The sequence below is a fragment of the Rhineura floridana genome, chromosome 3 (assembly GCF_030035675.1).
Source record: "Rhineura floridana isolate rRhiFlo1 chromosome 3, rRhiFlo1.hap2, whole genome shotgun sequence".
In the NCBI taxonomy this organism is placed as follows: Eukaryota; Metazoa; Chordata; class Lepidosauria; order Squamata; family Rhineuridae; genus Rhineura; species Rhineura floridana.
In genome coordinates, this window is record NC_084482.1 from 61,464,106 (window position 1) to 61,478,041 (window position 13,936).

The window sequence follows — 13,936 nt, forward strand, 5'->3', positions numbered from 1 at the left end:
ATCTGTCCTTTTTCTAACACCAACACATAATACTGGAGATCATATAATAATAATAAATAAATAAATTTTATTTATGAGTCACCTATCTGGCCGAATTAACGGTCACTCTAGGCGACGTACACTGGCACAATAAAATACAATATAAAACCAAAAACCACAACCAATAATTAAACTAAACAGCAGTAAAAGTTAACCCATCCCAGAAATCCCGTAGGCCTGCCTGAACAGTCAGGTCTTCAAGGCCCAGCGGAAACCTATCAGGGAGGGGGCATGGCGAAGGTCGAACGGAAGGGAATTCCAGAGGGTGGGGGCCAGAATCGAGAATGCCCTCTCTCTAGTCCGCACCAGCCTCGCTATTTTAACTGGCGGGACCGAGAGAAGGTCTTGTGTGGCTGATCTCGTCAGGCGGCATAATTGGTGATGCTGGAGGCGCTCCTTCAGATAAACTGGGCCGAAACCGTATAGGGCTTTAAAGGTCAGCACCAACACCTTGAATTGGGCCCGGTAGACAACTGGTAGCCAGTGTAGATCTACTAACACCGGAGTGATATGATCACGGCGACGGCTGTTCTTAATCAAACGTGCTGCCGCATTCTGTATCAGCTGTAATTTCCGGACCGTTTTCAAGGGTAACCCCATATAGTGAAACCAGCTGTGTAATTCAGACACAAACAGGAAAGTGCTATTTTACAGAATGCACCATTATGTTATGGAAGTTGTTCCCTGAAGAGGTGGAGGTGGCCACTGAATTACACAGCATTAAAAAGGAATTAGACAAACACATGGAGGAAACGTATTAATGGCTATAAGCTGGGATGGCTAAATGAAGCTTCCAGTTTCAGAGCCAATAGGCCTGTGAATACCAGATGTTAGGCTGCCTTCAAGCCCTCCTTGTGGGTTTTTCCAGAGGCATCTGGGCGGCAAATGTTGGTCTGATCTAGCAGACCTCTTCCAATACTAACTATTAGGGAATTAATGTTAGATTCTTACCTCTTCCTTAGGGAATTTATGGGACAGGTCCATCTGGAAAAAAATAAAATAAAAAGATTTTCACTGACCAGCCATAATCAGTGGTGCTGTCAAGGCAAGACTTTGGGGCAGAAATACAAGGTCTTACTCAGCAAGAAGGTCAGGAGCACACACACACATGAAGCAGCACAGCTAGCTTTCCACATTTTGATGTAAATAAAGGCATACAGGTTGCCATCTACATATGGGAGACCTTGTAAGACCATTAAGTCCAGAGTCTAACGTTAACTAACGGAACCGCTGGCTGTAATTCAAATGATACCATTCCAATAACAGTTTTGCAGTGTAAATGACTTTCAGATTTTGTTTTGTTTATATGCAGTAGGGGGGGGTTGGTAAAAAATGAGGTGTCTGTACTCATACCTTGATAAAAGTGCCATGGGTGCCACCATAAACTGATTGTCATGGGCAGCAAAAAAGAAGAAAAAAGAAAAAAGAAGAAAAAAGAAAAAGAGGTGGTAGTACTTCATACTGGTATCATCACAAAAAAGCACTGTTTCTATGTAACAAAAATAGTAGCAATTATATGCCAAAAAGGAGATATGGTTTATGTTACAAACATTTCAACTAACTAAATTAAAGAAAAAAGTGCATGAGGCAGAATATTTTAATTTCAAAATATAACAATATATAACATTATTCTGTGCTGTCCTGTCTTCTTGTATGTTTAATATATGTTATTTTAACATACTTGCAGTGTCCCAAATTCTACATAATTAATCCAGTACAGGTGAAGCAATGGTTTCTTGCAAAAACATTCAACATCTTAACTACTGTTAGCAGATAAGCCATCATTTCTATAAGATACATCTCAATCACCCCATGCAAATCACTTAACTACAATTAGATCTTCTGGGATTTTATACCTTGTAATTTGTTTGATGTAATATATCATGATTTTCCAGAATTTAATGTTTTAACATTTCCAAACATATATATTAAATCAGCATATAAATCCTCGCATCCTGAACATGCATCACTGTCTAATTTATTTTCAATCTATATGATGTCAGATGTCACAGGTAATGTATTTTCTCTAGCAATTTCCAGAGGAGTATATCAGTCTGTTTCAACAAAAACAACAAAGGGTTGTATCCGATGCTGTCCATTCTTGACTGAAATGGACTTCAGCTTGCCCAACAAGACCTCACCTTCCTCTCCCTTGCAGCTCCCCACACAGCCTCAACATCTGCTCTAGAGAGATGGGAGACTCTCCAGACCAGATGTTGTCGCTCTGCAGGAAGCTGCTGGGGGGGGGAGAGGACGGGAAGGTGAAGCCCCACTGCACAAGTGGAAGTCCAGATGTGCAGCCTAAATCCCAACACCCTGAAACAAACACAAAAAAGCCCTGCCGATAACTTGGCTCTTCATTCACCCATGAATTAAGGGGATTTTGTTTCTCACAAAAAAACAGTTCTTAACTACTCTAATATTTACATGCTTTCATGGCATATTAATATTTACATGGTTTCATGGCATACTGTAAATCATCATCATCCTTTTATTATGAAACACACTGGATTATAGACATTAATATTTTTTGCAGGCAATCTTATGGCATTGGAAAGACATTGAAAGGAAAACTGGGGCAACCATACTTCACTATACTAAGGACTGGGAACAGTAGCTTGACAAGAGAAATTGCTTCCTCTAAACTGTCTATTGTGCTGTACTTTGCATAAGAGGTAGAAAGCTTAAGAATGCAACTTATTCCATTTTGGGTGAAGCATCTCCTGATATTTGCCAAGCAAACTTACTGAGCAAAAAATCTGCTCCAAAATAAGATTCAAGATGGGATAATATCCTTAGCCTGAGGAATTGGCAGCTGCAGAAAGTAAGCATTAAGTGCTGGCATCATGTACACGGATTGTTAAGAGACGAGACAAGTTGATGGTGATGATAATTAAAAAGATGCACTAGTAAACCTGTGAAGCTGCCCTTGAAAAGTGACAGAATGCAATACTCCCCACATGTGTTCCTGGAAGAAAATAATTTGGCTACCCTGCCAATCTGTTGCTATTAATTATCAGGAATAGCTATACCCCTCCCCGCATGCCCACTTTGCAGATAACACTGCATGTATGTATGTATGAAAGAATAGGCCCCCCAAAACAGATAAAAGGTAAAACAATTCCACCACCACCACCCCAATTTCTCCCACAACATCCTGTAGCTAACATAATCAGACTAGCTTCTCAGACCACTAGGATTGTCCTGGTAGTCAGGCAAGTATGCTTACACTAACTGGTTTCCAAGAGGCTCAGGAAAAACTGGGGAGGAAGAGTGTCACACATACCCTTCCCCCAAGTGGCCCCCCACTGTTTTCAGCTTGTAATTGGTTGCACCAAGCAATCAAATCTGACACCCTTTCAACATAAAATCAGCCTGCCATAAGCACTGCCCCCCAGAAGGCAAAGAGGCAGCATGCAAAAGCTTCTTCCTAACTCTGTCCAGCAGACTCCACCCGCCATGGGTAATCATGATGGCTTTCCATTTGTTGACACTTACTGCTAAATAATTATGAAACCTTCTGTACAGATGTGGATGCCTTGACTTCCACTTCTGGTCTTGGAGGCACAGACAGAAGTAGTGTTTTTAGCAGTGTTGCTGTGTGTTCTCTACAGTTGCCAGGTTTGGGGGATTTTTTTTTAAAAAGAGGGACTCTTAAAAATATGGAAGAAGCTGTTAAAAACAAACCTTACTATAACAAGTGTCATGAGCTGCTCCTTGTTGACTCCCAAGTTGTATGTTTGTTTTAGAAATCAATAGGAGCACCACCGCACCATGCCATAGCCAGAGCCATAACTGGTTAGTGCAGGGGAGACTGAAAAGAATATTCGGAAAGGCATATCAAGCATATTATGAACAAGCCATCTCTCTAAGGCAGCCTTTCCCAACCAGTGTGCCTCCAGATGTTGTTGGACCACAGTTCCCATCTTTCCTGACCATTGGCAATGCTGGCTGAGGCTGATGGGAGTTGTGGTCCAACATCTGAAGGCACACTGGTTGGGAAAGGCTGTTCTAAGGAGTCTCTGTTTTCTGATTAGGAATTTAAAAAGCAGGTTTGCATCAAAAGTATTCTCTCAATTCCCACCTGCAAGGCATCAGAAATTACCAGAAGAACAAAATGATATTGGATCAGATACAGATGGGCTAGCTGTGAACTGCTTGATGAACATACAGCAGCTACTTGTTGACCCATGGAGAGTTAGTCCATGAAAACAGGGAGGGATTGCCTAAGGTCAGCAGAACGCTTAGGCTGTAAACACACTAGCTTCCAGATCAAAACATTTCCATTAGCCACACCTGGGGAACAGGTTGATCTATTGATCAGTTGCGAAATCTCTTTGAATTTTTAAAAAATGCACTCAAGCTGCTCCCACCAGCTTTTAAAGTAAAAAGGGGCAGGGTTTGACTAGCATCCTGTGCCCCTGTTTTCAGAAGAGAGAGTTGGAGATGCATTGGAACCAGCAGAACAGTCAGTGTGTTTCTACCCTTAATTAGGGCTACTCCATTATCAAGTAATTCACCCAGAGGAGCTCCATCCCTAGGAAATGTTTAATGTTGGCTGATTTTGCATGTGCAAACGTCTCTCAAGTTACTCCGAATGTTATCCCAAAATTGCACATTATTCTTTTTCAAGGCATTTGCATATTATTCTTTTTCAAGGGTGGGATTGCACATTCAACCTCTCACCCCCAGTCCCACAAAAGCCAACTGAAGTATCCTCTTTTAGGAAGGAACCAGTGACTAGAGTATTGGGATTGATGTGGGAAATCCAGGCCCAAATCCTCACGAAGCTATGAAGCTCACTAAGTAGCTCCTGGCCAGTCATGGCCCTAGCCTAACTTACCTCATAGGGTGGTTGCACATCAAAAATGTTCTGAGCTATTCAAAGGAAATATATTAAGAAGGTAGAAGCAGAGGATGACATGGAAGGAGAATGAAAAACAAGACCTGTTACTTGGGTGCTAAACAGCATTCTGCAGTAAAAAGACTACATACTTCTTTGCTGTCTTCTCCAAGGATTTCTCCCATTAGGGTCTCTCTTTCCGGCTCCATAGTCAGGCGGGATGGGGAAAGCCTGAGCCGAGTGGAGCAGCACCACCAGCAGAGTGTATATATTATTCAGAGGCTGAACCCTAAACTCAGAAGCCTGTTCCTACCAGCATAGTGTTCCCATCAGCTCTCACATGCTTAAGAGGAAACCACACTCTTTTATCACATTCTGACCACTGTGACAGCAAACGGAAATGTACAGGGCCCTCTTTCACAGCTACTGAGTGGTAATTTCTCTAGAGCATGTGCAGCCCTCTATTACACTGATGGCTAATTCAAGACAAGTTAGCAATCTTTCTTTGATTGGCTTCTCTATAGTCATGTTCAGCTGCCTTGAGAATTAAACTAGTAGGCTACAATATAAATCCTCTGAATAAATAAAAAAAATTCACTTCCAAGTTGGAAATTAGTACTACATACCCCATGTGCTAAGGATAGGTATGGACTTCTGAGAATAGAGCACCACCAGATCCTAAACGTGGCAAAAGTCCTGCTGGCAAAGCCAGACTAAAGCATACTGATCAGCAGCGTTCTCCTGCCTTCCAGCCACCTTGGTGCTATTGAAAGCTGTTTGCCCTCCTTTTTTAACCCCCACATTTGTGCTATATACAACGGTCCAGCTCTCCGACAGGGCTATTAAAATTTTCCCATTAGTAAGTAAGCCCAGTAAATGGTGTATGCTATCATATTCAGGTTTAACCGATGATCATTCTGGGAGGAATTGCCCTTCAACATTTTAAATGGCTGGTGGTGACCCTTGAACTTCTTGTTGCCTTCTCCACTGATGACTACAGGTCAGGACACCTGCTTATATCTTACAGGCTGGGTATTGGAAAAAATGTATTTGTTATTTTCCAGGCACCTCTGGTGGGATGCAACTTGCTTTTGGCACTGAAGAATCTTGGATGAGGATAAGGATTGACATGGAGTTTTCAGGTATGGAGGTGTAGGTCTCAGATCAGGAAGCCCTACAATTTTAACAATTTACAGCTGGAGTGGGGACCCTCCAGCTTCCAGCTCAATTATGGCCCTTCAGGGGGGCCCACATGCCTCCAGTGGCCATTTCCCCCAAACTACACCAAGCCAATCATCAGCTCATGTTACTGATGCTTGAAGACATCAGCTCTGACAGGGACTGCTCTGTTGAACATCAGTGAAGAAACAGCTGTTTGTTTTTCAGTGGTCTTTGAAGCTGTCTCTCTCCCCCCCCCCTTTAAAGATTGCTGGAGCAATCTTCAAAGCAGGGGGACTGCTTCAAAGAGCACTTGCTTTAGTCTCCACACTCCCATGCTCAGATTGGAGTGTAGGGACTGTCTTAAAGCGTTTTGCACCACTTTTTGAAGCAGTTTCCACCTGCTTTAAACATCGCTGCAGTGCTACTAAATAAGCATCTGTTTCTTTATCACTGAGCAACAGAACCCGTTGTACAGTGATGAAAAAAACAGGTCTGCTTGCTTGAGCTGTACACATAGCAACAGCAAGCAAACCTGTTTTGTTTTGTTTTTTGAAAGCCTGCCCTGTGCTGATTCTTTCAACCTCTGAATTGGACACTGAAAGAGTCAGTGCAGAGCGGGCTTTGCAAGTGCAAGGGATTTTGATGGGTGGGCAGGGCAACCAGTTGTCAATCACATGACATCACAGTGATATGATTGCCAGGTGGGTTGCCCTGTCCAACTGTCAAAATTGGTCCATGGGGTGGGGTCAGATATAAGCCCCCCCCCGAGCCAAGAAGGTTCCCCACGCTCAGTTTAAAGCCACACCGAGAGCAGCATTTTGCCTCTCAATGATGTTGAGGCAAATTATCTCATTGATTAAGGGCCTCACCAGAGATCCTTTTTATTGTACATTCATGATGATTTGTGCACATGATGGTATTGGGGCAGTTACACATGATTCTACTTTCAATACTAATTGCACCAGCAAATTTTCCAGTTGGTTCATATCCCATAACTTCCTGCTAGAATCTTGTAACTTTTCACTCTAAAAGCTTCCAAGCTTGTTTGTGTTTGTCCCACTTTTGTTTGCATTATAGCGCAAGGATGCCCCTCCAGAGAACAATAATAACGGTAACCTTGGGGAAGCATCATAGAACAACTAACAGAGCAGAATGATGTGTGGGCCATACAATATAAATCCACCACACTAATGTATTATTATTGCATCAATGTTATGTTGCAGAACACACCCACATTAAAAAAAACCCACCAGTCTGGAGGAACCCAAAGATGGATCAGGACTATACCCAGAGGCTTATGCCCTGCCCTCAGTGAGAAAGAAAAGCCACCATCCTCAAGCCTTTCAAATAAAAAATTGGGAAATTTATCCCAATTCTTCCCATGCCCCAGGTAAGCATCTGTTCACCTTTTAACCAGCTATAAAATGTTTATGCATACACATGCCCCAATTAAGGCATCCTAACTCTCCCCCTTGTCCAGACTTCAGGTTTCAAAGAGGTTAAGTTTGCTGCTTTCATTTGCCCTACCTTTATTCGACAGACAGACATTGTGGTCTCACTATTTATGATAGGAAATAAATTGGGAGGGAGGGAAAAGAAAAGCAATCACTACTTATAGATGTGCAATTCACTACTTCTCCACAGATATGAAAGAAAAACCATGAGGCAAAGAGCTAGGAGGGACTGTACCCTACCAATGCTCCCTCAGCCCAAACATTGGGGACAGCCTAGTTGCCACAGAACAAGCTAGGCTGTACGCATAAGATGGAAAAGCCAGAAGACAAGAAAAAAATGTGTTGTACATGCCGGCTTCTTTTCCTTCTTTTCATATGTGGCAATGCACTGGCTTTAAGCCAATATACAATGGACCCAGGGGTTCGATGCAGCAAGGTAGACCCACATTTGTCTTCATACAAGCTATGGACACACCAGAGTGTGAGCACACACATGGGTTGCATATATCTGATTTTTCCATGTGTGCTTTTGTTCACATTTGTCCACACAAAACTGCTTTCAACTGAACTGTGTATCAGTGTTTCCAGTCCAAACAATGGGGCTGTGCTTGATGGAATGGCATTTGCACTGTGTATTGTTGTCCCTCCCCCCACTGAGTTCCAGAAACCTACAGTCCATTGCAGGCATGGGTGCAGGTATTTGTTTACTTGTGCACATGGCCAATTTTATTTTATTTTTAGATACAAGCTTTCCAATATACCAAACTTACACAAAACAGCAGGTTAAAAAATACACAAGTAGCTCACCAAGGAGCACCTGGCCAATGGAAATAGGGGGTGTGGTGATAGATGGTACCCAGCAAAACATCCCCACACATATAAAAAGCCCACCCACACAATGCACTTCAGTACATCTACAGTTGAGTAACATATTTAATAAATTATCAGTGGGTCAGGAAAATCTGGATTAAATGAGGGAAAGTGTGGGTGCCACTTGGATGAGAACAACATGTGGTTGATCTGAAAAACCATTTACACATGGGATGCATCAAATCCACTTTAAATTGCCTTGTGTCTCCTCCACAGCCACAGTACCGGCTTTCTGAGATGTAAACTTTCAGTCTTTCTGCCCCCATTTCCTCCCATGTCACAGTAGGAAGTGCAGAGACATATGCTCAGTTTCATTCTGTGTGAAGAATCTAACCTATGAGTGTCCCCCACCCACTTCATAACAGCAGCAGGCACAGGTCTTACTTAAGAACAGACACAGTTCTTACCCAGCTAGGAAAGTACTTGGTTTCAAAACCGAAGTAGTTTTACTGAAGTAGGCAGGGAGAAATATGCATTATCTGAATCAATCAAGCAGAAACATCTGCTGAAGTTTTAAGATGAAACAAAAACTGAAGCTCAGCTGTACGGTACATTAACGAGTAAACTCAGATTTTATAATTTTCTGACAATGATAAAGGATAAGATATTTGGAATTCTACTAGCAGAAGACCAACAGTTTTTTCTCTGGTTTCTGACTAAGATACTCATGAGACTTCTTTTCACTTATGGGTAACAGGAAGATACATTATTCACATAAACTCCCCTTTGATCAGATTGTAGTCCATCATATAACTGCACGTTATCACTTGCCAGCATCAACTGCCATCCTAGCTCACTTTCAAGATCAGACACCTCAATTCCTTTTGTATGATGCATCATGGAGGGCAGAGGAGAGAATATAAAAATAGATTTTTTTAAAACCCATAAAATACCACAATCCATTAAACAACACAATCCTTAAAAACACATAAAAATCACTAAAAACTAATAGCAGCAGTGATCAAGCCTATCCTCCAAATGTCTGCTGAAAAAGATGAGTCTTAACTAGCCTCCTAAAATTATAAAGAGGTAGGGCTATACGAACCTCAATAGGGAGGGAGTTCCACATATGAGGGACTGCCACTGAAAAAGCCCTTTCCTGGGCTCTTACACCACATACCTCATACTGAGAAGGGATCACCAGGAGGCCCTCATCTGCTGATCTTAAGCCACAGGCAGGTCAATATGAAAGAAGGTGACTTGGGCTTGGAACACACTGGTCATCAGATCAATGACCATTAGCCACACCGGGAGGAGCAATGAGTTGATCCGCTGATCAGCTGTGAAATCTTTTTGAAGCTAAATTTTAAAAGCGTACTCAAGCTGCTCCCACCAGGTTTTACAGTTAAAAGGGGTGGGGTTTGACTAGTGTCGTATGCCCCTGTTTTCAAAAGATAGAGGTGGAGATGCACTGGGACCAGAGAACACTGTGTGTGTGTGTAAGAGAGAATGCCCCCCATTTTTTCCACCCTTAAAATAAAATCCTGTTCACTGCTATTGCTTGTCATATTCGCTATGGCATAATTTTCTTCTCTTCTTTGAGGTCATCAAACATTGCACCCATGTCCCTATGGAGACCTTCCTGGTGCCTACAGGGTCCCCTCCCCCCATCGAAATAAGGCTTGAAGCATTCTATTGTAGCCCATAGAACAGTTTTCTGTGCACGTGTGGTGCCCATGGCAGCTTCTCCACTTTGCATATGTGCCTAGAGGAGTAATAACCACAGACTCATATCAGTCAATTCTTGACAGCTTGGGAATATTCTGGTTCTTTGGGGAGAGAGGAATAAACAACAAACAAGTATATCTGCAAACAAGTAGACGTGTCATACTTAGTTCTCTCACAAAACTGCAATTCCCAAGGCTACTTAGAGAAAGTCATAATAGTTACTGGTTTCCAATTGGTTTAAATTTGTAACATAGGTATTGTCAGAAGTAGAACTGCATTATATGGCTTCAGGGCCATACTCTAGAGTAGTACAAGCACCTGATACTTTTTGGAAATTAAGCCCGGCTATTCCTTATTTTTAGTTAAAAGTCTGCCCCATTTAATTCTCAAATAATTTGTTTTTCAAGAACTTCTATTTTCATTTACTTGCTTTGGCAACTCTGACTAAAGGCAAACATGTTTTCCACTGCCTTTGCTGAATTTACTTGCTGTCAATATCAACCAACCACAAATCCCATAGAGAAAATTAGTCATTCACAAATCATAACATGACATGCCACCTTTATGAGTTCCTAGTGCAATATAAGCACATTTAGAGATGTTAATGTTAAAACTTCAGAAATAAAGTTCTAGGGTGAGATCTAGCATCACTCCAGTGGATACAACTGAACTTCCCCTACCTCCCCTCCCCTCCTTTAGCTGCCGTGCCCCCCCATCTGCTCCAGAGGGTCCCCCAGCCCTAATGTGTTTCTAGTCAGAAAGAGGAAGTCCTATTTGTACAGTCAGGTTGACTTCTGTACAGGCGGGGGGGGGGAGGTGCCATCTTATCCTTTCCCTTCAGGCCGCAAAATATCTTGAACTAGCCCTGTGTGGAAGCATCCAGAAATATTCTCAAAGCTATGCAGGCATAGTATGCTGAGGGTTCACAAATCTCTGTCTCTGCTTGAGTCCCTTCACTTTCTCTCACCCTCATGCCTTATGCTTCCCTACATTATTCTCATCTAGTAACAGTTTGTTTAAATTGGGAGTTCCTTCATGCAATAGTAACAATGTTGGAGGAACAGCATTAGGAAATACTGATGTTGAAAGTTTCATTTCTTCTTCTGAGTCACAAGGAAAAAGGCTGGTTTACCAAATACATGTATTAAGACAGTTTCCTCTCACACTAGCTAAGCTGCTAGTCTAAGGAGAAATTGCTATCCGACATCCAGTAAGAAACACACACCTCTAGCACACATTTCAGATATATAAAATTGCAGAGACCACTATCTACTGTAATACGCCAATTAAAATATCTTAATGTATCTCAAATAAAATAAATCCTAAAAGTCATTACTTATTTCTAGGTTGTCACATTTTTTCTGTGGCAAGATTCCTGAATATAATAGCTGTTTGACAGAAATTTTATTACATTTTATCCGACTCTTCCTTCAAGAAACTCAGAGAGGTATACTGGGTTCTCCCCCCGCCTTACCATTTTATCCTCTCAACAATCTTGTGAGGTAGTCCAGCGTCAGAGGACACTTTCCTGGCTTATTACACCATTGTTTTCCCATGATATCCATGAAACCCCATTAAGCTGGATTGCAAACCATGGTTACAGGAAAATCACACCTGAAATCATGCCAGTGACTTTCCCAAGGACACCCAGTGAGTTTTATTACTGAGTGGGGATTGAACCAAAGTCTAACCGTTCTAGTCTAATACGCTAGGGAATGAGGAACCTGTGGCTCTCAAGATGTTGCTAGATTAGAGCTCTTATCATCCCGGACCATCGGCAAAATACTGGCTGGGACTAATGGAAAATGGAACCCAACAATATATGGAGGACCACAAGTTCCCTTTCCCTACTATAACCACTATCCCACACTGTTTCTCAATGGGGGAAAGCTTTATTTTAATGAGCAAAGCTTTCCCTGCCATGAAATTGTAGTGATGAGGAAAGTTGCACAAGTTCAACTGGCATAACTGGCAGTAATTCAAGATAGAGGAGCCCTGCTAGGAAAAAAAATAATGTCTATATCTGTATATATTCAGTCAGTCAGATGTAAGTCTCTTTGAATTTAATGGACCTTCATTCCAATTGTGGGTAGATTGCAGTCTGAACTGATTAAACAGAAAACACTTATGTCACCAATGTGTAAACATTTCTTCCACTGAAACTTCTCCATCTGTCACCTTCTCAACCTTTGTCCTGTTATGCACTCCCCATTTCCCAGTGCAACAAGTTATCAAGAGAATGTGCTAAAGGCACAAGTATCCTTTGGATGAGAGAGCTCTGGAGACTGATCTTTCAATATTTGTTTTATTTGCAAATATACAAGCAAAGAGCCTATAGGAAACAGCAGACTTTAAAAATGGGCAGCAAACTACTGCACCTTGCATCAGATCCTCAGAGAGCAATAATGGAGCCTCCTGCAGCCCCCCTGGCTGCTCCCAAGGCAGACAAACTCAGTGCTTGCTCTGCCTTCCTATTCAAAAGCTATCCGTCTCTCACTCCCATATCCACACGGACAGAGCATCATTTCTCCGGGTCCAGTACAAGCTTATAGCACAGTTCTCCCACTCCCATGAAAGGCCTTGTCTGTTCTTTCAAAATCAGACACTTGATTTGGTGACCTTTTGCTTCAGCTCATGAAGGCATAAGCACCTACCCAGGTTTGCATTTATAGCCAGACAATGCAGTGTGACATGCACGTACATTCATTGCAGTGTGACATGTGTGGTGTGTTGAAGAAGCTGAGAGCAATGCAGTCAGGAATCTAGACCAAGAGGATAGACTCCTAGCAGGGGCACCCAAAGCGGAATGGTCAAAGCTGAGACACCAGACTAACATGCATCCAAACTCAGAGGAAGGCAATGGTAAATCACCTCTGAATACCTCTTACCACAAAAATCCTATGAACAGAGGATCCAAAATGCAACACGAGATAGTGCTGGAAGATGAGACCCCAGTTCAGAAGGCACTCACCGAGCTACTGGGGAAGAACAAAGGACAAGTATGAGTAGCGCTGTGACTAATGATGCAGCTGGGCCAAAGCCGAAAGGAAGCCCAGAGGCTGATGCGCACAGATGTGAAAGGAGAGTGCAGAGTTGTACGACACACACAATAGGAACATGGAATGTGAGAAGCATGAACCAGGGAAAGTTAGAAATTGTCAAGCAAGAAATGGAACATATCAACATTACGATACTTGGTGTGAGTGAATTAAAATGGACGGCAATGGGACATTTTCAATCAGACAACTACAAAATATTTTATGCAGGAAATGAGAAATTAAGAAGAAATGGGGTTGCTTTAATAGTGAGAGGTGATGTAGCAAAAGCAATTAGGAGCTACAACACAAGGTCTGAGCGAGTGATATCAATGAGATTAAACGGGAAACCTATTAACATAAACATCATCCAAGTCTATGCTCCAATGGCAAATGGAGAAGAGGAACTAGAGAGATTTTATGCAGAAGTACAAGAAGAAATTGATCACACACCAAAACAAGATGCTCTGATAAACATGGGGGACTGGAATGCAAAAGTAGGGAACAGAGAAGAACTAGGAATTATGGGAAGATGGGGCCTAGGAGACAAAAATGAAGCAGGAGAAAGACTTATTGAATTCTGTGAAGCCAATAATTTGTTTCTTGCAAAGAGATTTTTTGAGCAACCGAAAAGATGACTGTACACATGGACATCACCAAATGGTCAATATAGAAATCAAATTGATTATATAATTGGTAGCAGAATATGGAGAAGTTCCATACTTTCTGCAAAAACAAGACCAAGAGCAGACTGCGGGACAGATCATGAACTGGTCGTATCAAAAATCAGAGTAAAGCTAAAGAACAACAAAACAATCATAATGCCAAAATACAATTTAAATAACATCCCAGAAGAATATAAAGAT

General features: G+C 41.9%; 1 protein-coding gene across 6 annotated transcripts in view; it reads right to left on the reverse strand.

Moving 5' to 3' along the window:
- Positions 1–13,936, reverse strand: part of UNC13D (unc-13 homolog D) — an 85,714-nt gene that overhangs the window by 51,535 nt on the left and 20,243 nt on the right. For 5 of the 6 annotated variants that reach the window (XM_061616212.1, XM_061616213.1, XM_061616214.1 and 2 more), the window contains one exon: positions 991–1,023. In XM_061616212.1, coding sequence (XP_061472196.1) covers positions 991–1,023 — 33 coding nt within the window. Of the gene's footprint in view, positions 1–990; positions 1,024–5,034; positions 5,198–13,936 lie in introns of those variants that run through there. The other variant, XM_061616209.1, reaches the window with a different exon arrangement.